Source organism: Protopterus annectens, chromosome 1.part0 (genome assembly GCF_019279795.1).
Source record: "Protopterus annectens isolate FY-2018-M chromosome 1.part0, PAN1.0, whole genome shotgun sequence".
In the NCBI taxonomy this organism is placed as follows: Eukaryota; Metazoa; Chordata; order Ceratodontiformes; family Protopteridae; genus Protopterus; species Protopterus annectens.
In genome coordinates, this window is record NC_056725.1 from 779,244,648 (window position 1) to 779,268,835 (window position 24,188).

At 39.9% G+C, this 24,188-nt stretch overlaps 1 protein-coding gene across 2 annotated transcripts in view; it reads right to left on the bottom strand.

Annotated features, from left to right (window-relative positions):
- LOC122794510 (synaptosomal-associated protein 25-like) overlaps nt 1–24,188 on the bottom strand; it is a 1,032,368-nt gene that overhangs the window by 159,419 nt on the left and 848,761 nt on the right. For both annotated transcript variants that reach the window (XM_044062973.1, XM_044062964.1), the window contains one exon: nt 3,351–3,495. In XM_044062973.1, coding sequence (XP_043918908.1) covers nt 3,351–3,495 — 145 coding nt within the window. The remainder of the gene's footprint in view (nt 1–3,350; nt 3,496–24,188) is intronic.

Sequence of the window (24,188 nt, forward strand, 5' to 3'; positions counted from 1 at the left end):
TCCATTGTATAAAGTAAAGGACTGCAATAGCATACAAACAACTGTTGTAGCAAATGTAGCCACAGTAATCCACCTGCTTTGCTAGTATGTTGATTAGCAGACAGCTCTGAGCAACAAACTCCATATACCTCTGTTGCATGGCAGGAAAATACCTACCTCTATGGTGCACTGAAACTTGCATTCCCACACTGCCGTGTCCCGCCTCCACACTGTGATGTTGGTGAGCTCCTATCAAAAGGAACGTGCACAGCATCAGATTCATTTATAGCACTGGGCCTAGCTCTGCCTTCATGCCTAATGAGTGAAACTTGTTTATGAATCACTCATAGTCATGATGGCGGAGCACAGTGAAATATAGAAACAGTAGGCATATCTTACTACTTTGCATTACTACATGCTGTGCAATGGTCCAGTGTCAGGCAAATCTAGGGCCTGTAGTGGTGCAATGCAGAAACATACAGCAGGCAAGACAGGTACATGTAAGGAGGCACTGAAGATAAAGGAGATAGAGGGTCAGGAAACATATCTTGCTGAGATAAGCAGAGTAGCACAGGTGTCTGCAAATATTGTCTTACTCCAAATACCCATATCAGATACAGAGTAACCGCAGATCCATGTCTAGTCTTATGTCCATAATATCATTAGCCATAACCTAAACCTATCCAGGTTTTTATGTTTGCACACATTTTTCTAGCAGTGCCACTTTTACAAATCATTATGCTGTACAGATTACTCATGTGTTGTCATTTACCCTTTCTGCCTGTGAAGGTAAGAGATCTCTCATGGAACCTATACTAGTGAGAATGTTTTGCATATAGGATTGCATGAGCATGTCAGATCAATATTTCCTATACCATCACTGACAGAAACTAATCATGATATTATATCCATGGCATAGAACACCTTCAAGGAAAGGGGACTGTAGTGCAATAACCCCTCATCCATGCATATAGAGTTTATTATATTATGCAGATCCCTCCCTTATGATAACATGTATAGTTATTCCATCCATCTAAAGATACTGGCAGATGCCTCTCCCAACACCAAGTGACACATTCACTATAAATTATACCATATGAGCACAAAGTATTATATGCAGATCACAGACAGGCACTGCCTTTTGTACACTGATGACCAGTATCCACAGGAGCACAGAGTACTGTATGCAGTTCAAAGATAGGCACTGCCTATGGTACATTGATAATCAGTGCCCACAAGAGCACAGAGTAGTGTATGCAATTCATGGAAGGGCACTGCCTTTGGTATACTGATGACTGGGGTCCGTAGAAGCACAGAGTATTATATGCAGCTCAGAGACAGGCACTACCATTGGTACACTGATGACCAGTGCACATAGGAGCACAGAGTACTATATGCAGTCATAAATGGGCACTGCCTTTGGTACATTGATAATTAGTGCCAATAGGAGCACAGAGGACTGTATACAGTGTTCATACAGGCAATGCCTTTGGTACACTGATAATCAGTGCTCATATGAACACAGAGTATTGATGTAGTTCACAGAGGGGCACTCCCTTTGGTACACTGATGATCAGTGCCAAGAGAAGCACAGAGTACTGTATGCAGTTCACAGATAGGCACTGCCTTTGGTATACTGATGATTGGCATCCCTAGAAGCACAGAGTATCTATGCAGTTCATAGATAGCCAATGCCTTTGGTACACTGATGATCAGCGCCCATAGGAGCACAGAGTATTGATGCGGTTCACAAAGAGGCACTGCCTTTAGTATACAGATAGTCAGTGCCCATAGGAGGACAGAGTTTTGATGCAGTTCACAGACAGGCAATGACTTTGGTACACTGATGATTGGTGCCATAGCAGTACAGAGTACTGTATGCAGTTTCCATACAGACAAGTATATGTACCTATTTACAGATTCAAGAACATGCTACAATTTTTTTTTCAAGAAACCATTTACAATGTCAAAACATGGATGGAAAATGAAATTATGCTTAACTGAGGTTTATGGATAAGATGCAGTCAAAATGACTAAGACAGCTTTTGCTACAGAGATAGCAACATCGTTATATAGAGAGGGATTAATACTTTAGAAGAGTCAAGTTAGAAGAGTTGCAGGAAAAGCTACCATGGTGAGATGACAGCGAAATGGAGTGAGAGGCATGAAGTGGGAAGAGGAGTAGAATGCAGAAGTGTGAGAGATACAAAGAGAGGAAAAAGTAGGATGAATGAGAATCAGTAAGTAAAATGGACGACAAGATGAGATAAGGAAGGATGAAACAGGAATAAAAGAGTGTGAGACAGCTGCAGGGTTCATATAACATGATCCATGTGAGTGCAGCTACACTTTGTTTGAGTGAAGAGGTGTTCCTTGAGCTGTTGTCTGAAGTCGTGGTACTTTTGGATGTGTCAGACTGACAGAGGAATGGAGTTCTATAGTTTATGTGCTAGGACTTAGAATGACCCAGCTGGTCAAGTCTTGATGGAACAAAGGACTGATTAGTCTGAAGAATCCATGAACTGTAATCAATCTATAATGACAACTTTCCAACTTTTATTGTGTATGAGCTTTTCTAATATGCAGTACTGAACTGGTGGATCATTCTAAAGCTGTTCCTATTTCTAGATTTTTGTAGAGTAATTTTTAATGTTAGCTCTGCATTTAACATGTTTTTCAAAGTTACGTGATCAAACACACAACAGTGAGACAGTCTGCATGCATTAAATGTTTACTCTTTCCACCCACTTATTGTCTTGATTTAATTACTTTTATTGAGAAAAAGTGTATCTTTAGACCATGGTGCACCTTCTCTGGCTTTTGTACAAACAGTTGCTGTGAGTTTTGTGCAGTATAGCAACACACTTAGTTGTAGCAATAAATCTGTACTTATATGTTATGTATATATTACACAGATAAGCTCATTTCTCCTTCCCATCAGATGAGTTTTCCATCAGCAATTGCTCTGTACGCTCCTCTTCTGGGGTCTTCTTCAGTTTATGATTCAGCCTTCACAGATGGGACCGTTTCTTTCTGTGTAAGCACTGCTATGAATACATTTTCCTGGAAATCTTTCCATGTGAAGGCATCATCATTCTGTTGTGATACTGACTGCGGAATATACCATTTTTTAGCATCTCTATATCTATTGAGTCTGCTTTACACTAACCAGTCATTCGTCATCTGCTCTGTCAGTTAACAGAAAGTTCACCGAGTTTAATCAGATTCTCAATACCCTACCTCACTCCTCATTAAGCAGTTGGGGCAGAAAGGGTTTAGAAGGTATTCTGGCAGTTTATTTCATCATTATCTGTAAAAGAAGGCTAAAATATGATCAAAAAGAAAAAAAATATGAAAAGGGTAAGTCTCACCTTGACCATGATGCTATCAATCTGTCGATTCTGGGTGTCTAATTCATTTCCTACATCCAAGGCCATGCTCTTAAGGTTGCCGAGAATACTGCTCACCTGCTCCAAGTTTTCATCCATTTCATTCTCACGGGCATCATTTGTAACTCTGAAATTACAGAATATAAACTTCAAATTTAAACCCTGTCATCAGTTTAGTTCACTGGTTACTATTTATCCTAACAGACAAGTTAATCAATGAATTCACTGAGGCTTTTTAGACATGAATTAGGTAGAGTGGCAGAGGTATTGTGTACTGTAACACAAATTTACAAAGACCTGAGAACATTTTACTGAGCAGTAACAAAATACCCTGGTTTTAGCAGTAATTCTCATTAACACCTGGTTAGCTGATACGGTATGTAGAACAAACAACAGTTTAGATATTATCCTTAGAAGAAAATGATTACATGTGCTGTGTTTCAGAAAGCAATTGCAAGTGGTATAATGAATTAATGTTTGGATAGTTAGTGCAGTATTCCATAGTGATTGCACTAAGCTAAAAACGCATCATGACTAAGGGAGGTATTGTTTAGTGAACGTACTATATAGTTCAGACAGCTTCATTTTGGTGTTACTGTAGAACACTGGTCCTTGCCAGAGCATTTGATTAACTAGCAGAATGCCAAGGCAGTAGCATAGTTTGACATTATCACTGTAACATTCTGGCAGATTTTAATGAACTTTGGTTAGCTCCATTTGTAAGGGGAGCTGCCATCCCCTTAACTCCCAACTGGTTGTCTTAAAAAAGGATGATGACACAATCTTTCTGGTATTTTCCCTGTTTAAAAAAACATTACACACTTTTGTTTTACCACAGAACCCCAGGACTCACTGTAACTCCAACAACAGTCCAGTAATGAATGAACAATTAAGGACAGACCAATAGATCTTGCAAAATTATGCCACTTGCAGCTCTGGACCCACAGTTAATCAAGGTACAATGTTCTCCATAATCACCTTGATTTTTCCATTTGGTTATTTATACTTGTATATAAAATGAGCAATATGTCTGTGTTGACACTGCCACATTACATTAATACATACACAAGCTGGGATTCATGATAGCAGGGTTCTTGTGCAAGGGGACCATGTTCATGTACTCTGTAAAACTATTGGAGGATAGTGCTGTGGCTTCTCGGAAATGAGGACAAGTTGCACAATAGAGGGAGGCTTCTAGTATAGTGTGCTAAACGTGTCCCCATACACTACAACAGTGATGTTCACTGTCTGAAAAGAAGCTATTAGTGTACTGATGGGAGAAAGGGGGATCTGGTGCTATGTGTCAGTTGTGGTTTGGTAATGTGTCTTGCAAGTATGAGCCAAGAGATGGCAGACATGCAGTTGGATGCACATGGGAGTAAGCAAGGTATTGTGAGTGCCACTGGGGATAGTGCTGAGGTAGAAGAAGTTTACTTTTCACAACTGACCCAATTAATACAATAAGTGACTGGGCTTGTCACTGATAGGACACAGACTGGAAGCTGAAGGCTCTGGCAACTAGCAGGTAAGGCAGGGAAGGTGGCAGGATACACTAGTCATTACTGTAGAGAGTGAAGTCCAATAACAAGTACATACCAAAAAAGGAAGATTCCTAGTGATTGTTGACACTACATTTAGACAAGGTGGATGGTCACAAGTGGCTAGGAAAGGTGGGCTGTAGCCACTCACAGATTAAACAGAGACATGGGTTAGGTCAGCTCATTACTAATATGGAGTGGGAGCAGTCAGCTCATGCATCTGGAGTAAGGGCTTTGGTCTGGTAGGCGCCTACTGTACATGCTGTTGGGGGGGCATCAGCTAATGATAAATTGTTGGCTCATGGCCTGTTAATTTTGAGACATCCTGGTATGCTCAACTACCCCCTTCATCAGCAGTGGGGCCATTTGAGAACCATATGCCTTCAGTCAGTTACCACACATAGGGTATTATATGTGTAATCCATGACGCAGAAAGGGCAGAGGTATGCAGAAGAGTATACTTATCATCCCATAAGCAGTTAGTTAAACAACACAGTCCATAAGACTTATTACAGTCACCCCTGTTTTTTCCCTGTTCATAAATCACACTCACTACCATTCACAGCAATTCTCCTAGGTTCATAGGTCATTACAAGGCTAATGACCACTAGGGCCCCCACAAACCTAGCCGCACCCTTCAAACCATTTGGGAGCTAAGTATTATGGATATTTATACGGTGGCCATGGTGGTGCAGCGATTAGCGTGCCAGCTCACAGCAAGAGGCTCTTAGCTGCGGTGCCTTCTGTGAGGAGTCTGCATGTCTTTCCTGTGGTCGTGTGGATTTTTTTTGGGTGCTCTGGTTTCCTCCCACATCCCATAGAAATGCGGCATGTGGACTGGACACTCTAAATTAGCCCTGTGTGTGTGCGTGTGTGTGCCTTCTGTGGAAGGTTGGGCACTGGGCTGGCAATTGAACAATGTACACATCCACTGCCAATAGTTCTGTGGACTGTTGTTCTGCTATGGTGACCCATAATGGGAAAAGCTGAAAAGAGAAGAAGTATTATGAGTGTCTATAAGGGTGGGGGTGTTAGTACAGAGGTAACTAAGGATTTGTGTCTGGGGGGCTGTTAGTTAGGATAATACTTTTCTTATTGATTGCCTATGTCCATAAGTCAGTCAAATTGCGAGTAAATTTACAATTTACCATCTAATGGCTAGGGAACCCATTCCATAGTGCAGGAATCCTTTGGAACATATATCCATGTCTCCAGCACATTCTGTTTGTGTCACAAGTGAATTTCAGATATCTGGATCTAGTGTTTTTGTTCTGTTTGTTCTGCACATGTGCAACAGATCCATCAGAGCTGGTTCTGAGGAAGCCCTGTAAGCCAGGCAATGATCCCCTCATAGCAGCTTTTAGGAGAGTGAATACAGAGACAGAGCCTTTAGGTGATCAGTGTAGGATGGGGTATTTATACCCTAAACACTGTTGTGGGCATTGCAGCTGCTGTGTCTGGTTAGATACATGCCAAAGGGGTGTTATATTCAATAAGTCTGATGAGGGCAAAGCAGAGTGCAGCTATAACTTCCTTGGTCCTGGATACCATACCCTTGTCTATAAATTGGGCAACATAGAATGGTTTTCATACTGTCATAGCTATATGTTGGTCAAAGGCCAGATTGCTGCCTACATATGCTCCCAGATCCCTTACTTCTGGTTTCACTCTTAGGGGTGTTTTGTTCAATGGAGTAATAACTTGGGTTGACTGTTTCCTAATGGGCATTTTAATGCATTTTTTGTCATTGAGTTTTAGGCCATAGCTTTGGTACCAGACATTTGTCTGTGTTAAACCCTCTTGCAAGATGTTGGTGTCTTAGAGGGAATCTATAATACCTTCCAATTTACAGTAATCTGTGAACTTGGTGAACTAGAGGCCTTGAACATTAGCCCTGACTTCTGAGACGTAGATGCCAAAAAGGAGTGGGCTCAGCATGGAGCTCTGGTGACCATTCTCTTGGTGGAGGTGGTCTAATTTATCCTGAGTTCTTCAGTGAAGCTTGTAAGCCAGCCAGCAACCCAGCGAGTTATGTAAGGATTTATGCCTAGCTCAGATAGCTTGTCAACAATGCTTGAGAGGGGTACTGTATCAAATGCTTTGGTTAGGTCCAGATATACAGTATGCACTGTTTTACTATCATCCATTGCCTTGATGACCTTCTCAAAGAAGTCTACCAGGTTAAGTAGGCATGACCTTTCCATAACAAAGCCAAAGTGGGATGGGTCCAGTGGCTGTGAGATGCCACTGTCCTTGTTTATCATTTCCATGATAACTTGTTCCATAGCTTTGCATTTTAGGCTTGGTAGATGGATGGTTCTGCAGTTCTCTGGGTCTATCCTAGTGGAAGAAAATGAATGTTGCAGTCTGCCAGTCATTTGGCATGCAGTCCGCCGGTCATTTGGCATGCAGTCCGCCAGTCATTTGGCATGTAGCCTGTTTCCAAGGCTGTGGCTGAAAAGTGTCTCAAGTGGTCCTAATAGGTCATGTTTCAGACTGCTCAGGAGGTAACCAGGGATGTTGCTGGGACCCAAGGCGGCAGTGTTTTTGGCTTTAGTCAGTGCTTCCAACACCCAGTCCCTGCTAATAGTTGGGGGTAACATGCTGGGGAGGGTTTACCTGGTGGAGCTGGGGAGGAGTAGAATGGGTGAAGATTGAGCTGAATTTATCAGACAGTAGATTTGGAATGGCCTCCTGATCTTTGGCGTTGGTACCATTCAGCACCAGTTCACTACCCTGCTGTGAGTTATATTTAAAGTTCTGGACATAGTTGAAGAATGCCTTGTGATTGCTGTTAGCCTGTGAGACTATCCTGACCTCATAGTTGGCCTTGTTGGACTTAATTAGACCTCTTAGTTTCTTGTTTAGTTGTATAAGAAATGACTTGTCTTTAAGGGAGTTGTTTTTCCAGATTCTTCTTTTATTATATACTCTGTTTAGGTGAGGCATCCACCAGTGGGGTTTGTTTTAGGTTTACTTCATAGTGGTGTTTGGTTGGATGGTGAGTGCCTCTAGTAGGCTTAGGTAAGATTTGTGAGCCTCCAGGGACATAGATGGTGACCTGTAGCTAGTCATGATATGGTGAGGTACCTTATCTAGGGTGACTTGTACGTGGATGAGCTCCATGGTATTACACTGTTTAACCAACTTAGAAGTGTGTTTGCTGCTAGCATAGATCAGGAACACCTCCACCTTTTGCCCCAGTCTCTGCTGTTGTTGGTCTAATTGTGTGGAAGGCTATGCAGTCTTAATTGCCAGAGTACTTTCTAGAGCATTAAACCAAGTTTCGGTCATGGCACAGATATTTATATTCTCCAGAGAAAGGAAGGCTTGAAGGTTGAGGAGTTTTTTGTTAGACTTCTATCTCTGAGCAGTATCACTATAAGGTTATCTGGAGCCTTTTTTTACTATGTTGTTAGTTTAATCTTTTGGCATTGCCTAAAAAAGGCTCTAAGGGGGTAGATAAAGTTTTAGCCAATATACAAAAGCCTGGGTGGGGGTGGGGACAGGTGCAGCTGATCCTTGGCAAAGCAACGTGGTGTTTTGACCATATCTTCTCATGTGGACTGATACTGGATCAACCTGGAGTGACATCAGAAACCAAACCAGTTATTAAAATCAATAATTTTATATTTATACTGTGGTATCAACCTTGGTGAATGTAGAATGCTGCTCAGTACAAGGCTTGAACCTACTTTTGACACACACTGTGAGACATCCATATGTCTCTTTTCATAAGGTCCATTGACGTATGTCTCAGGTCATTTACACCCATATGGACTATGACAGAATCATATTGGTACCTGGGGTGCAGTGGCTTGAGTGTGTGTGTGATACTGTGGATCCTGGCTCCAGATAGGCAACTAACTGTTATCTTCTTCTTGAATAACCTGATGAGTGGGGCATCTGTGTGTCACACAATGGAGTCCCCAATGACAAGAGTATTAGGTAAAGTAAATGTTTCCCTAATGGACTTTGCTGTTGAGGGACCTTTGGGTGTAGGCTTATGTGAGATGTTTGTTGCTGCCTTTGGTGCGTGCTTTAGTGATTGCTGAGGAGCAATGTTGCTGTTAGGTGACTTTGGAGGTCTTTGAGATTTGGAAAGGCTTCTTTTTAGCACCTCAGCATAAGACAATCTGTGTGTCTGTGGTGAGCGGTGTGTGTGTGTGTGTGTGTGTAAGGGATGTAGTGTGTATATTGTTGACAACCTCATTTTTATGTGAAATTTTTGCCTCAAAGGAAGTTGTGTATTTACATTTCTCACATGCCTTGTTATTTCCTTTAATGATTAACTGCTTGTCCGAGAACATGAGACAATTGCTACATTACCATGGGATCATAGGATCATAGGAGATTACAATGCTATCGACCTGCAGGTCATTTTAAGCCTAACTGTTTCAACCTGATGCAATACTGTAGCAGCACTAGGCAATACCAAAAACTGCATTTAGTCATGACTGTCCATGTCCAGGAGGGTTGTGGGCATTATTCCCGGTAAGAATTTACGGTGCCCCATCCACTCATCCAGGTTTATCCTGAACAGTGTTGTAGAGGTGCTGTTTCACATTAATTGACAGCAAGTTCCAAAGATGGGGAAGTCACTGGGAGACAAATCTGTCCCTCCAGCATGTCCTACTTAAGTTGCAGGGCATATTTAAGTCCCTAAAAAGGGTAGCCCTACACCCATTTGATTTACTGATATGCAGTTAGTTCAGTAAGTTTGGGTCTTGGGTTGCTCTGTAGGCAAGGCATAAGTCTCCCCTAAGATGTCTATATGATATGAGGTATGGTGACATGGACTTTAGTTGGTCTGTTTAAGGCACATGCTGGATGCCCGTGATCTTCTTTGTTAGAAACCTCTGAGGTCTCTGTAATTGCTGCAGGTGCTTGGTATGGTACATACTGAATGGGGTGTTATACTCAGTTATGAGCTGGATAAGTGCAGAGTATATGGGGTTATAACTTGTTTTGCTCTTGAGGCAATGCCTGTACTAATCAAGTGAGGTACATGGAAAGCTTTCCTTACAAAGGCAGACACATGGTGGTCGAAGTTAAGGTTGCGGTCAATCTGTGATCCCAGGTCCATTACCACTTCATGGGTACTTAGGGTATTGTTGTTGATTTGATAGTGTGAAGGAGCATTGTTTGTACCAAAGGGAATGAAGATGCATCATTTCTTTGCATTCATTTTGAGACTGTGACTAATACTCCAGTTGTTGGTCTGTCTGAGACCCTCCTGGAGGATACTGGCATCGTTTGGAATTCAATGATTGCACATAGTTTGCAGTCATCTGCAAACCTGGTCAGACACAACCTTTTAGTTTTGATCTAGCACTGATCCCTGTGGCACCCCACTGGTAACAGGTCTGCTGGTTGATGTGTGTGTCCAGTTTGTGAGCCAGTTGGCAACCCATCTTATAACAAAGGGGTTTACATTCAGTTTGCTACGTTTATTGGTAATGCCTGGATGTGGGATTGTGTCAAAAGCCTTTGCCAAGTTGAGGTATGCTGTGTGCACAGATTTATCCTCATCAATGGCTCTGGTCACACTTTCAAACATTCCATGGCCTTACAGATGAGATGGGTCAGGCTTATGTGTCTGTAATTCCCTGGGTCTGTTGCTAGGCCACCTTTGTGGAGGGGAATAACTGTAGCTGTTCTCCATACCACAGGAACAAAACCTATGGTTAGGCTATGACTGAAAAGGGTATTTAGTGGTGAAGCTAGTTCATGTTTTAGCCTGTTTAGAAGACACCCTGGGGTGTCATCTGGTCCCATAGAGGACATGTTCTTTGCCTTAGACAGGGCTTTGAGGACCTATTTTTCAGATATGTAAGGTGGGGGGCGCGTTTGGGGGAGGGTTTGTTGTACGTTAGGAGGGGATAAGGGAGTGAAATTTTGCCAAACATATCCACTAGCAGGTTCGCTGTCTCTGTGGAGTCAGTGTGTGTGATACCATTGACCATCAGTTCTGCATATGCTTGGGTCCTACTCTTTAGGTAGGATGACCAAATCTGTCCTGACCACAGAGACATTTGGAAATTGCATATCCATATTGTCTGGCCCTGTAATAGGGTGGGCTGTTTAGGATTAAGGATTGTGTTTTAACAAGGGTCTTATAGAGTAGTTTTCAGGGTTAAGGCAAGATGTTATACAGTGCTAGGTTATGGCAGTTCTATTCCATGTGCAAGCTAGCTCTTCTAAATTTAATTCCACACAATGTTATGCTGTCTAACAGGTTTCAGCAAAATCCTAACTTTATAGGGAACTTTTACTGTCTAGGCATTTGCTAATACACAGGGAACGGCTAACCGCCACTGCTCGGTCGGCAGCTCTGCTTAAACTTGCCTGACTTATAGCAGAGAAAAAAAGCTTAAAACTGACTCCTATGTCCTCTAGCCAATAAACATCCATACTTTGAGCTCCCTGGAATGATTCCCAACTCAGAGAGAACAGATAAACACATTCTGCCACAAGATGGATAATCCTGGAATTGCTTAATGTAAAAGCACAGAAAAAAGCATCTCACATGTGCAAATTAAACAACAATCAACTACCAAACAACTAAGCCCCTGACTAATTCACCCTTCTGCAAGACAATTTGGAGGCAAACAGATCTAGTAAAACTGAGAAACACAGAAATGACTATTTTTGACACAGAATTAAATAAATGCTTTAAAATTGCTCAAAAAGAGTAGCAGTCACTATACAAAGCAAGTACAAATGCAGTAAATCAAGAAAATGTTCTTATATTAGTTTGGATGGCTCTGGATGTAGTTGAGACACTTGAAAAGCACTGCAGATTTCTCTCTAAGTAAACACAGTGCCTTGCAAACTTACCCAATTTATAGCAGAGGAAAATAAAAGCTTGAAAACTGACTCCTATGCCCCCTAGCCAATAAACAACCATACCTTGAGCTCCCTGGAGTCATTCTCAACTCAGGGAGACCAGGTAAACACCTTCTTCCACAAGATGGATAATCCTGAAATTTGTTAATGTAAAAGCCCAGCAAAAGCAGCTCTCAAGTACAGCTTAAACAACAAACAATAAACAACTTCCAAACAACTAAGTCCGTGGCTAATTCATCTTTCTGTAAGGTGATTTAGAGGCAAATAGAACTAGAAAAGCAAACACAGAAATGACTATTTTTGCCACAAAATTAAATAAATGCTTTGAAATACTCAGAAACAGTAGTGATCACTGTATAAAGCAAGCATAATTGCAGTAAATCAAGAAAATATTCTTATTTTAGGTTGGATAGCTCTGGATGCATTGTTGCAGAGTTCTCTGTAAGTTAATACACAGCCTTGCAAGATTTATAGCAGAGAGAAAAAAAAGCTTGAAAACTGACTTACTGATCTCACTGCTTACAATATTTAAATGACATGAGACTAGTGGAATACAGCAACAATTATTGCATCATTGCTCATGTACTGAGCATGATGTTTATATGGGTCAGAAGTTTATCCTGCATAAAAAGAGATGCTGGGAACTCACACAATTCTCTCCATGGCCTAACACAACTAATAGCTTATGTTTTAACAACTATAATTAAGGTAGTCCTATAAGCAAGTCCTGTTAGAAATATTTTTGCTCAAATCTTTTACTTTGCATAAAATTGTACAACCTCATAAATGTTTTCATTGTGTCACATTATATTCTCCTGTTATTTTGGATAGTTTTATCCCCAAGTTCTCTCTAAAAAAAGGATTCTGCTCAGTTGAGCTAATCTGGTCAGCAAAGTGCAAAGTAAAATAAACTGATACATCTGTGCATCTCTGGGCTCAGTGAATAGCAAATAGAGGGGCTGAATGCCTTACATACTTGGGTGTGTAGCTTGACAATTACCTCACTTTCTTTGCACATTGCAGCAAATCTAGTATTAACAAAGCCCAATATTTTTGATAACTTGCCACAAAACCTCTGATCTACTTACAAGACAGAACACAGAGATTTTGTCGAACTGCAACATTTTCACATTTTTTCAAATGCACTCTGCTCGTTGTATTTGGAGTACTTATGAAGACAACTGTTTAGTTGTGAGAGGTGGGTAGGATGCATGGTGTGTAGGGCAGCATCTGGCTTAAGGAATTTTGGAACAATAAAGGGTGTGGTATTTACAGGAAAATGGGAGAGCTTTAGATATAGGTGGTAAAGATGACAGGGGATTGACTAGTCAGGGAGAGGGGGCAGAAGCTGGCTGGGACCAAAGGGCAAACAGGAAGCCAGGAAGCTGTACAGGGTAGGAATAAAGTAGGCAGCAGATAAGCTGAGGATAAGAGGATGGGGCAGAAGTAGTAAGAGGAGCACAGCCAAGTGGTGCAGCAGATACAAAGACAGTGAGAGGAGACGGGGACAATGAGATGCAGGAAGTAAGAAGGAAGTAGAAGGGATAAGAAGGAAGAGAGAAGGACAGGCTAACAACAAGAAAAAGGATGTCAAGAATAAGAAGGAAGCCAAGGTGCAGAGACAGGGACAGATAGTAGTGATGAGTGGTAAAAGGGAGGTGGAGCCAGAGGTTGCCATGCAGGAAAAAACATCAAAAGAAAATCTGAATGGAAAGGGGTGATGAGAGATACTTAGTCAGATGACAATAATCAGGTAGAACAGACAGAACTAGGGATGTCAATAGCAAACATAGAGTAGAGTGTAGCAAAAGGACAGGTAGATGGAACACAGGTGGCAGAAGACAGATAGAAGTAGCATATATGGAACAGAGAGGCTACTAATTGAGATGCATTTAACCACTTGCCTTATCATGTAGGAAGGCGCATGCAATGAAGAATTTGGGAAAAGAGTGGGAAGAGAACAGGAAAGTGATACCACTTACATCAGGTATGTTGCAAAGACTAAAATAATGAGAGAGAGATGTGGTGTATGCTGCCAGCTTTAGCAGCATGCATTTTATAATACACCACAGAACAGGAAACCAGACCATGTGACTAACATTGTATACTGACTTCACTGGGCTAAGGTACCAATGTTTAATGATATACTGTCACCATATACACTCAGCTACTTTTAAAATTCTTGCCTCATTTAATGTATGAGTAATAAACTTGAGGATACATACATTATACATCACTGCACTTATTGTGGTGTTGTGAAATTTGTACACTTTAGAATGTCAGTGTAAGTTCTACTTAGTTTCAGCATGCAAGGATGTTTTCAGTATTCACTTTATATACTTTCATTCAATCTGCCATGTTTAAAGGTAAAATGCTTTTATTAGTACAATATTTAGCAACCTTTTTATCAAAAGACATTCCAATACTTTTCAGTCCTTGCAGCTGTCTGAGTATCCTGCTGGATTTTTCAACAATCCATCATATTTTGAATATTTGTGAAAGCCCGCTGTCTGTACTTTAACTGTTGACATACTAGGAACAATATCAGGAATACCGCTCAGAAAAGTTTGTCAAAATGTTCTGAATTCTGTGGTACTTTTGTCCCTTTTAGACACTCTATCAAGATCTTCTGAACTTTTGTCTGCTTCTTGAAATACATCTGGGGATGACTTCATGACTATCTCTATACACATTTCTTGATCCACCTCCTGGCTGGAAGTTTCTTGAATACAGGTCTTCTACTCATCATAGTCTTTTTTGGGACATATTCATTTTAAATAAATATCTTTGGTTTCTTCTCCACAACGTTTCTTCTTTAATACAGACATTTAAAGATTTTGGCTGCTTACATTTCTTCCTTTTGGCTTATGCTCTGTGGAACTTGCTGTACTCTCACTGTATCATCATCATGATCATGAGCCCCCTTATTCCCATTTTTTCTACATGGGGGTCGGGGTATCATGTTAAGTGTCACCAACTCTCTCGATTCAGTGCCACACTCCTGCCTTCTTCAGCACTCATGCCTAACTGTCGCAGAATTTCTTTCACACACTCCATCCACCTATTTGCTGGATGTCCTCGCGTCCTCTTACCTTCTTCCTGTCTGTCCCAAATCTTCCTCACCAGATTGTCTTTTGTTTTTCTACACATGTGCCCAAACCACTTTAATCTGTTCTCTTTGATATTTTCTGCAATTGGAGCTACTTTGGCTTCTGCTCTTATGTTCTCATTTCTTCATCTTTCCCACAGTGTGCACCCTACCACCTTTCTCAGGCACTTCATTTCCATCACCTCAGCTTATTCAACTGTTCTGCCTTCACTGCCCAGGTTTCTGTACCATAGAGTAGCACTGGTCGCACCACTGTCTTGTACACCTTCCTTTTCATCTTCTTTGGCATTCTTCTGTTATAGCCTACCCCTGATACTCTATGCCAGTTGGCTGCAGCCCCTCTGATTCTAGCTTTGACCTCTTCATTCAGACTACCCTTCTTCTCAACTACTCCTCCCAGATACTTGAAGCTGTTTACCTGTTCCACTATCTTCCCGTCTATTTCTGTTTTCAGCTTCTTCTGATTTCCCCAATTTGCTGCCATTACCACTGTCTTATCTGTGCTTAGTTTCATCCCATGTGCCTTCAGATTTGCATTCCATTTGCCTATCCTTTGCATAAGTTCCAGCTCAGTCTGCTTGTACTGCCACATTGTCTGCATACAGCAACTTTGTTGATCCATCATCTCCAACCTGATTGCTAATGTAGTTCATCACCAGTATGAACAGCAATGGGCTCAGAGCTGAACCCTGATGTACACCCACACCCACTGGGAACCCCTCTGTGAGGCCGAACACTGTCCGTACTTGAGTCATTGGGTCCTTGTACATAGCCTGCACTAATTCTACCAATGTTTCTGAGACTTCAAACCACCACAGTACTGCCCAGATCAGCTTTCTTGGGACCTTGTCATATGCTTTCTCCAAGTCTAGGAATGCCCAGTTGGACTCTTTCCTCATTTCTAGCTTCTTCTCAAGTAACTATCTCAGTGCAAACATTGGGTCAGTTGTGCTGCATCCTGATCTGAATCCAAACTGCTAATCTCCCATCTTACATTCTACTACTCTGCGTATCCGTTTATCAATCACCCTCTTCAGAACTTTCATGCAATGTGATAGGAGTTTGATGCCTCTGTACTGCCCACAGTTGTGAATGTCCCCTTTGTTAGTGTACACTGGCATGAGTATGCTTATTCTCCAGCCATCTGGGATATGCCTTTCTCTCCACACTGCTATTAGTACCCTCAGGAGCCATTTCTCCCCTATCTCATCCAGCACCTTTTTCATATCTGCTGTGACCTCATCTGAGCCTACTGCTTTCCCTGACTTCATCTTCCTTAGTGCTTTTCTTACTTCTTCTAGGGTGGGCTCCTCTTTTTCTCTCATCGTAGGCTGTTTCTGGGACAGTACAGCTTCTGTGGGGTTTTCTTCATTCAGAAGCTGCTGGAAATACTCCTTCTATCTGCTTTTGATGTCCTCTGGGCTGGTGAGCAGGTTGTTGCTGTCATCCCTTATGAAGGGTGTCTGACTATCTTCTTTATCTTTCTGTCTTTGCCTTGCAACCTGATATAGTTTCTTTGTGCCCCTTACTGAGTCACTTTCTAGAAGTTGGTACAGTGCCTCCGATGCCCTATTCTTTGCTATTGCAACTTTTTTCTTAGCTTCTTTGTTAGCCAACCAGTAGTCCTTCCTAGCCTGCTCAGTCTTTTCTGTCTCTCACTTCTTCCTGCACTCCTTTTTTCTTTTGATGACTTCCTGGACTTCTGCATTCCACCACCAGCTTTCCTTAGGTACCTTATTTCCATACCTGGTTTGGCCACATATCTTTCCTGTAGTCCTAACTGTTAAATTGTTGTGAAATGTCAGAATCACCAGACTCACACCGTACTGCTGTTTTCATTATAGTTTAATCTGTCCAAACAGTTACACTGTCTGAAATCATTTCAGTTCTATTATAACATACAGTCTTTTGCTTCTCATGAACTGTCTCAATGCACCCTTGATTAAGATGTCTCCGAAGAAGAGAAAACAATGTCCAGTTTATATCTCTTTTCAAAGCAACAGATGTTGTTTTCCAACGTCCTCGTGGTTTGCATGATTGATTTCTGTTCCATGTCCTTTGGTTATTTTCTTCCTTGCTGTATCTGATGACTTTAAAAAAAGTTCCTGTTACAACTTCCTTCTTTGTATGTTCCAAATATTAACAGGATGCCATTTACAGTTACATCTAGCCCACAAAAACAAGCTAACTGGATAAAGATATTTACAGTAAAACTAACTAAACGTTTTATTTTTGCAGGTGTCAGACACATAGCCGTTATTACTTATCTATTTTTAACTGCTTTCATGCTTGCTTAGGTAAATTGTCTTTTGTGGTTCATCCTTGCAGTTTCTGCTATTACAGAGAAGCATTTCTTTCAAAATCTTGTATACATCCTTCGCATTGAAGCATACATTTAATTGCTTTGGGGAAAGAATATTTAATCTCTACCAATTTCCCCTTTTTTAATTAAATCAAGGAAAAATGCAAAAAAAGCTATTTACAGGAAAATGTGATCCTCTGCATTTAATAGACTTTCTTCATTGTTAACAACATTTAGTTGTTTGACAGTTTTATTAACACAAATTTTAACACATCTCCTCTGCTATATCTGAGATAGCTCCATAAGTTGCATTTGCTAAAACTTTTTTCAACTTTATAACGTTCATATTGCCATAGTGACACCATACCAGTGAAAACTTTCAGCTCCTGAAATAACACGATTTTTACGTCCAGCTGTTTTAAAAACTTTCCTATTTTGGAAAGCTATCATGAACCTCACTCTTTTTCTGGTGATTTTTTACCATGTCTTCTGGTAATCTGTGAGTAATTCTCATTATTGGAACTGCATACTCTAACATAATTCCTCCTCTTTCATCCCTTCCTTAAAAGAAGTATTATGTCTTAACTCCCCATACTGTTTTTATTTTATACGCAAGCTTTTCACATGACCAGAGTTGGTGTAAAGTAGCAACCCTGACTGTCCCTTTCTTTTGAAAACAGAGTATACCTCTTTCTATTTCCATCAACTGTAAATGTTCTTTTATGACTGAATGTTTTACAACTCTATTTTTTTAAGATTCTTTAAACATAAAACCTGTATCTGTAACCTCTACAGGACTGCATGTAATGGCATTTGCCCTCTGTAAGGAATGTGGCTACAAACCCAACAATTTGACTTGTTATGTGCCTTTGCAAACAAATTTTGTCTGGCCAAAAATGTATTGAAATCAGGTATCTAATCATGATGTCCCTGTTCTCATGATCTATTATATCGGAGCATCTCTCCCTATTTTTTCTTTGCAACTGTTTTATTTGCATTTCCTTTTGTATTTGCATTTCTTTTTTGGATTGCCTTGTCCTGTCCATTCATTGCTATTATAAATATATATAATAGTATGAAAATGCATATGAGTATTAACATGCACTCCCAAAGATTGCATTTCCTTGTGTGAGGTTTAGCCTTCCTCCATTTTATTGGCTTTCTTTCAAATGGGTATAATAGCATTGAGAAACAAATTTAAACCGACTATTACTTTCCTAAGACTGTCAACAGACTGTTACTTTACTGACACTGTTTGACTGTTATTAACTTACACAGATTTCTTTGAACCAACATGGTGTGCTGCTTTTACTTGGATTTTTATTAGCTGAAAAATGATATTTGTCTAAGTTTTTATTAAGTTTTTTAATCACTCTGTATTTTACTACCTGTATGTATTCTTGTGCATTATTCCCAGGATGGCAGTTACACCAGTCTGACTAATGATGTTCTTGCTGTACTAGTTTGTTTACAAAAGTATAAGTCTGTTTGCTGTTATATTACACGCAAGACATTTTTTTTGAAAATGTGACATTACCGTCGCTGTTTCCTACCAATATTGATCCTGTTTGCTGCATGCATAAGCTGCCATTGGAGACATACTGTACTTTTAAGGTGCGGGGTTTTGACCCTCTCTTGTTTTTTCATTTAGGATTTGTCATAGGTACTGTCTTAAATGTTACTCCATTTCCAGACGTGGATGTGGACTTACATACCCAACATTTAATTGCATTGTGTAGTTTTGCATATTCCATTTGCATTACTGTAAATGTATTCACTGTATCTCTATTAACTTTAACTTTACACTGTATGTGTATTAACTTTACTCTGTGTATATATGTCTGTAGGTTATTTCTGTGTTTGTTTAGTCTGAATCTGTCCTGGCTTATCAGACCAGTAAAGTCTTTTCCCGTCCCATTTGTTTAATTAATTTACATTGAGTTCTGTGTACTAACATTGTCTTTCATTACTTCAAAAGATACCTGCAAGTTACCAACTGATAACCTGTGTTCTGTTAATTTATTGCTTTAATACCTATTTCTTTACCATGATCTGGGTTACAAGGAGGATTATTCCTATATTCTACTAGGCATAATTTGCCATTTTTATCATACTATCAGCGTTTGTAATTACCCCTTGCCTTATTGAAAAATTTGTCCTTCCTTCTGTTTATTACTTTCCTCTTTTTCCTGTTTACCCTGATTTTTGCAAGATTTTTGCATATATACTCTTTTCCATTTATGATTTACCTGTTTTAAAAACAGTGGATTAACTGTATGTGGCTGTCTCCTGTTTCCATCATTTTACTGCAAAGTTATCTGCAGTAGATGACATTGTTGTACCTGTAACAGCTGTGTCATCTTTAGGTTTAATTTTATCTTTAGACTTTAAAGCATCATAAAGCTGTTTTTGTAGTTTACATGCTGTTTTAGTACATTTCTTATTTGTATCTGCAATTTTGTTTTTCCTAAACTGTCTAGCACTCTGGCTGTCTCTTGCTCCAGGTGGAGTTTGAAATGTTTAATCTCCGAGCCTGTATCTGACTGGCTGGCAGAAACTGATTTTAAAGCTGCATCATGCCTGACCAAATCATCTGTTGTTTTTTTTTGTCATGTTATTTAGACTGTCTGTCTGATCATTTTTAGATAGTTTTTTAATTTTTATAAATGGTGGAAACTGGCCTTGTCTGTGTGTTTAAAGTAGTGATGTGAGTCTAGACACTCACCTGTCACAGCTGCTTGCTTTGCTTTGGCATCTGCCAAAGCATTTTCTGTAGCCTCTTTTGTATTACATTTTTTATGTGCTTAGATTTTGACAATACTAAACTTCCCCTGTAAATCATTTTGGGAATTAATGCCCATAACTCCCATAGTACTGGAACATGTTTTAGTGGTTTGCCAACACTGTCGACAAATCCCCTTCTGACCCAAACTGGCATGTGTAAGCATAAAGAATTTACCACATAGGCACTGTCACTGTAAATATTGACAGGTTAAATATGCTGTAAAACATATTTTACTGTTTTTATATATGACTTTAAACATTTGGGAATAAATGCAAAAAAAAAAAAACAAAAAAAAAAAAACATTTAAATAAAGCATCATTTCAAATAGATCCCACAGTGTATGTCAACCATTATTTAAATGCCAACATATTGAAACAAAATTCCTTTTTTGTCTTGCCACTGAGGCAGAGTCTGCAATAAACAAGACTATTGATAAATATCAGTAGGAGAAATAACAGCCATTTCTGCTGAACCCTGTCCCATGTCAATTGGTGTATTTTGTGCCCCTTGTAAATCTTGTTGGGCTTTCTCTAACTGTCTTGTCAGATTAACCCCTGTAGTATGTGCCCTTAGTAAATGTTGTTGGGCTTTATCTGATTGTTGTTTTAAACCAGAAATGTCATTATGTAAAGTCTGAATGCTATGCTGAGTCTCCTCCTCTAGATGGCATTATTGTCCCTTACTACTGTCCCTAGGGAATTTTTGAAAAGCTGTGAAAACCTTTTCTTTAAAAGGTTAATATTAATAGCACACTTTACTATGTTAGAACTTTCTGTCTGCGCATTTGCAATATTTATTATAAAGAACATTTTTATGTAGCCTATTACATTACTGACAATAATTGTCATACATGTGTACTGTATGAGATTTAGGTAAAGCCTTAAGATGTTAAAGAAAATGTTGAACAGTTTGCATTATATCTGACAAAGGCATGACTACCGAAGGTACATTTAACTGTTGAATATGTGAAGAACTAACAAAACTAGAATCAAACAGATTCTTCGTATAGCATATATCTTATGGTATGGCTTACATACTAGACTCCTGTGACAAGATAGACATAATTTTGGAAATTTACTTTCACATAAAAAAACAGTCTTTTTGAATCGCTGTACATTTTGTCATGTATGGATCACAGACATTTATGCATTTACAAACACAACTGTTATCTAATTTTTGAACATTAAAAATTTCAGAGTTACATTTTATGTCTGACACAGAAGATTTAAACCATGCCTGTAAATAAGACCAGACTTTGTCCAGTGTATTATGTAAATCTATATGTACAATATGTGGGCATTGTAAAGTCAAGTTTTTACTGGCATCCATGTTATAACTGTGAAGAATTTACTGTATTTTCTGCAGATGACAAACAGGTGATCAGGCTGAAGTCACTTCGAAGAAACAGTGTCCTTCAACAGATGAACTGATGGTGAAACTTTGCTGGACAGATGAAACAATGTTATCTCATAATTCACCCAAGAGAAGCACTGGATCTGTCGAACTGTGGAATTCACGAAACAATTATGGCACCAAATGAATAGTAACTGCTGGTAATGGATATAAAAGGTCACAGTCAACCTGGCTTCACCACTGTTAAATTGTTGTGAAATGTCAGAAGTAACCATACTCACACCATACTGCTGTTTCCATTATAGTTTAATCTGTCCAAAAGTTACACTGTCTGAGATCATTTCAATTTTATTATAACACAGTATTTTGCTTTTCATGAACTGTCTCAATGCACCCTTGATTAAGATGTATCTCAAGAAGAGAAAACAATGTCCAGTTTATATATCTTTTCAAAGCAACAGGTGTTGTTTTCCAATATCCTTGTGGTCCTTCTTTGGTTGTTTTCTTCCTTGCTATATCTGAAGACTTTACAAAAAGCCCCTGTTGCAACTTCCTTCTTTGTATGTTCCAAATAACAGGATGCCATTTACAGTTATGTCTAGCCCACAAAACCAAGCTAACTGGACAAACATATTTACAGTAAAACTAACTAAGCATGTTTTGGTTTCGCAGGTGTCAGACACATAGCCTTTATTACTTATATGTTGTTAACTGCTTTCATGCTTGCTTAAGCAAGTTGTCTTTTGTGGTTCAGCCTTGAAGTTTCTGCTATTACAGAGAAGCATTTATTTCAAAATCCTGTATACATCCTTTACATTGAAGCATACATTTAATTGCTTTTGGGAAAGAATATTTAATCTCTATGACTAACACATTCTGTTTTTAGGCGCTGCCATTCTTCTTCAACTCCACCTATTTCCTTCTCTTTTTGGGGTGCTAGAGCCCTGAGTAATTCCTTGAACTGTTGTATTTTCTCTCCAGTCAACTTCTAATCACTGCTTGCAGCTGATTGTGGCAACTAGTGGTTTATGCTGTGGGCCAACTCTTTCACTGGGGATGACTTAGCAATCATGGATTCTGCCCCAGTGCCTTTTCCTTACTAGGAAGAAGTCTACCTGAGTTGCATGTTGACTACTCTTGTATGTGATCTTGTGACTATGTCTCTTTTTGAACTATGTGTTAGCTACTATCAAGCCATTTGCCAGACAGAAGTCTAGAATGGCTTTTCCTTCTTTATTGCTGTTGCCCCACACATGTGGACCCAGGCAGTCCTTATATCCTATTCTGTCTGTCCCGATATGTGCATTCATGTCACCCATTATCAATACCAATTCATGTTGTCCTGCTTTATCTAGTAGGTCCTGCAACTGCTGTCTAAATGCACTCTTTTCCTCACTATCACATCCCTGCTGTGGGGCATAGGTTGAGATTATGAATACTGTCCTATCGTTACACTGGAGTCTGACTGCCATGAGTCTGTCATTAATTCTGATGATATGCCTTCTGAAGCTTCTTTTTCACCACAATTCCTACACCATTTCTAGCCTGCCCTCCACCTGTGTAGTACACTCTGGATCACAAGCCAAGTGGCTTTGCTGCACTGCCCTTCCATCTCATCTCCTGGATACATAGGATGTCCAGCCTCCTCTGTATCATCATGTCATCTACTTCCAAGCTGCATCCTGACAGTACACCTACATTAAGCATAGCAATTCTCAGTTCATGTTTGGCAGGTTGGTTGGTTTTATGTCCAGCTTTCACGCAACAGAGCTATCCCAGGTAACCCAGGCTGGGCAATTAGACACCAGCCAACCAGTAGCTTTTTGACCTAAGGCTGCTGGGCTTTAGGGCGGGCACACACTGGCCAACAGGGGCACGTATACCCCTCCCACTATTAGCATGGGTACCTAGCGTGGGTGAGAGTAGGCCGGGTCCTCAACCCACTTATCACTGGTAACTACCAATGCCCATTTTTGGTGACATTATTCAACATGACTGAATCACCCAGAGCCATATTTTACACTGTCAAATGGCTAGCCCTGCCATGACGTGCAATCTGTGATCCGTGTGGATACTGCGCACCATAGCAGATGCCCAAAGCAGTTGGTCTGTACAACTCTTCCCCCTATAGGGCACCATGTAGAGTCTGTGCTGCTGCCCACAGTTCCATTCATTGGTGAGTTTGAGATGGAAACCCTCAGAATTTTTTTGGACATGGGAGAAACCCCATGGGGACTCAGGGAAAACATGCAATCTCCAAACAGGCATTGGTCAGAGGTCAGGATTGAACCTTGTATCTTGTGCATGGGAGGCAAAGACCTTAACCACTAAGTCATCTGGTTTCACTGCATGCCTCTTTCTTTTAAAGAAGCTAGGCATCTTGTTAGTTTGTTATTGCAGAATATTAGATTCATTTTAGTCTATCTCATAGTGAAGTCAAAAAATTCAAATTCAGGAAATAGCATATAAAAACTAGGATGTATACTCTAGACTATGACCCATTAAATAAATTTTACTGAAATCTTACATACTCAGGCATTTGAATTTCTTTACAAATAATACTGAATGCACTAACTAATGAAATATATTCCATTTAGGCAATGCAGTTTTATATTACATTCACATCCTAATCCTAATGCCCAGACCCCAATTCCATTGGTTCACATTTACCCCAGTTAATCTTTTCACTGTGAACTGCCTCTACAATGTCTATAGTTTTAAGATTTTGTTTACTAGAGACAACAGATGCTTTGATATAAAAGGGATATATTCTCTTTCATAACTTTTTTTGTAGACACATTTAATTTGTTATGCCTCTGTTCTCTGCATATCAGCTGCAGATATTCTGAATGCACATTACCAAATAACTAACCAGTCCCAGTTT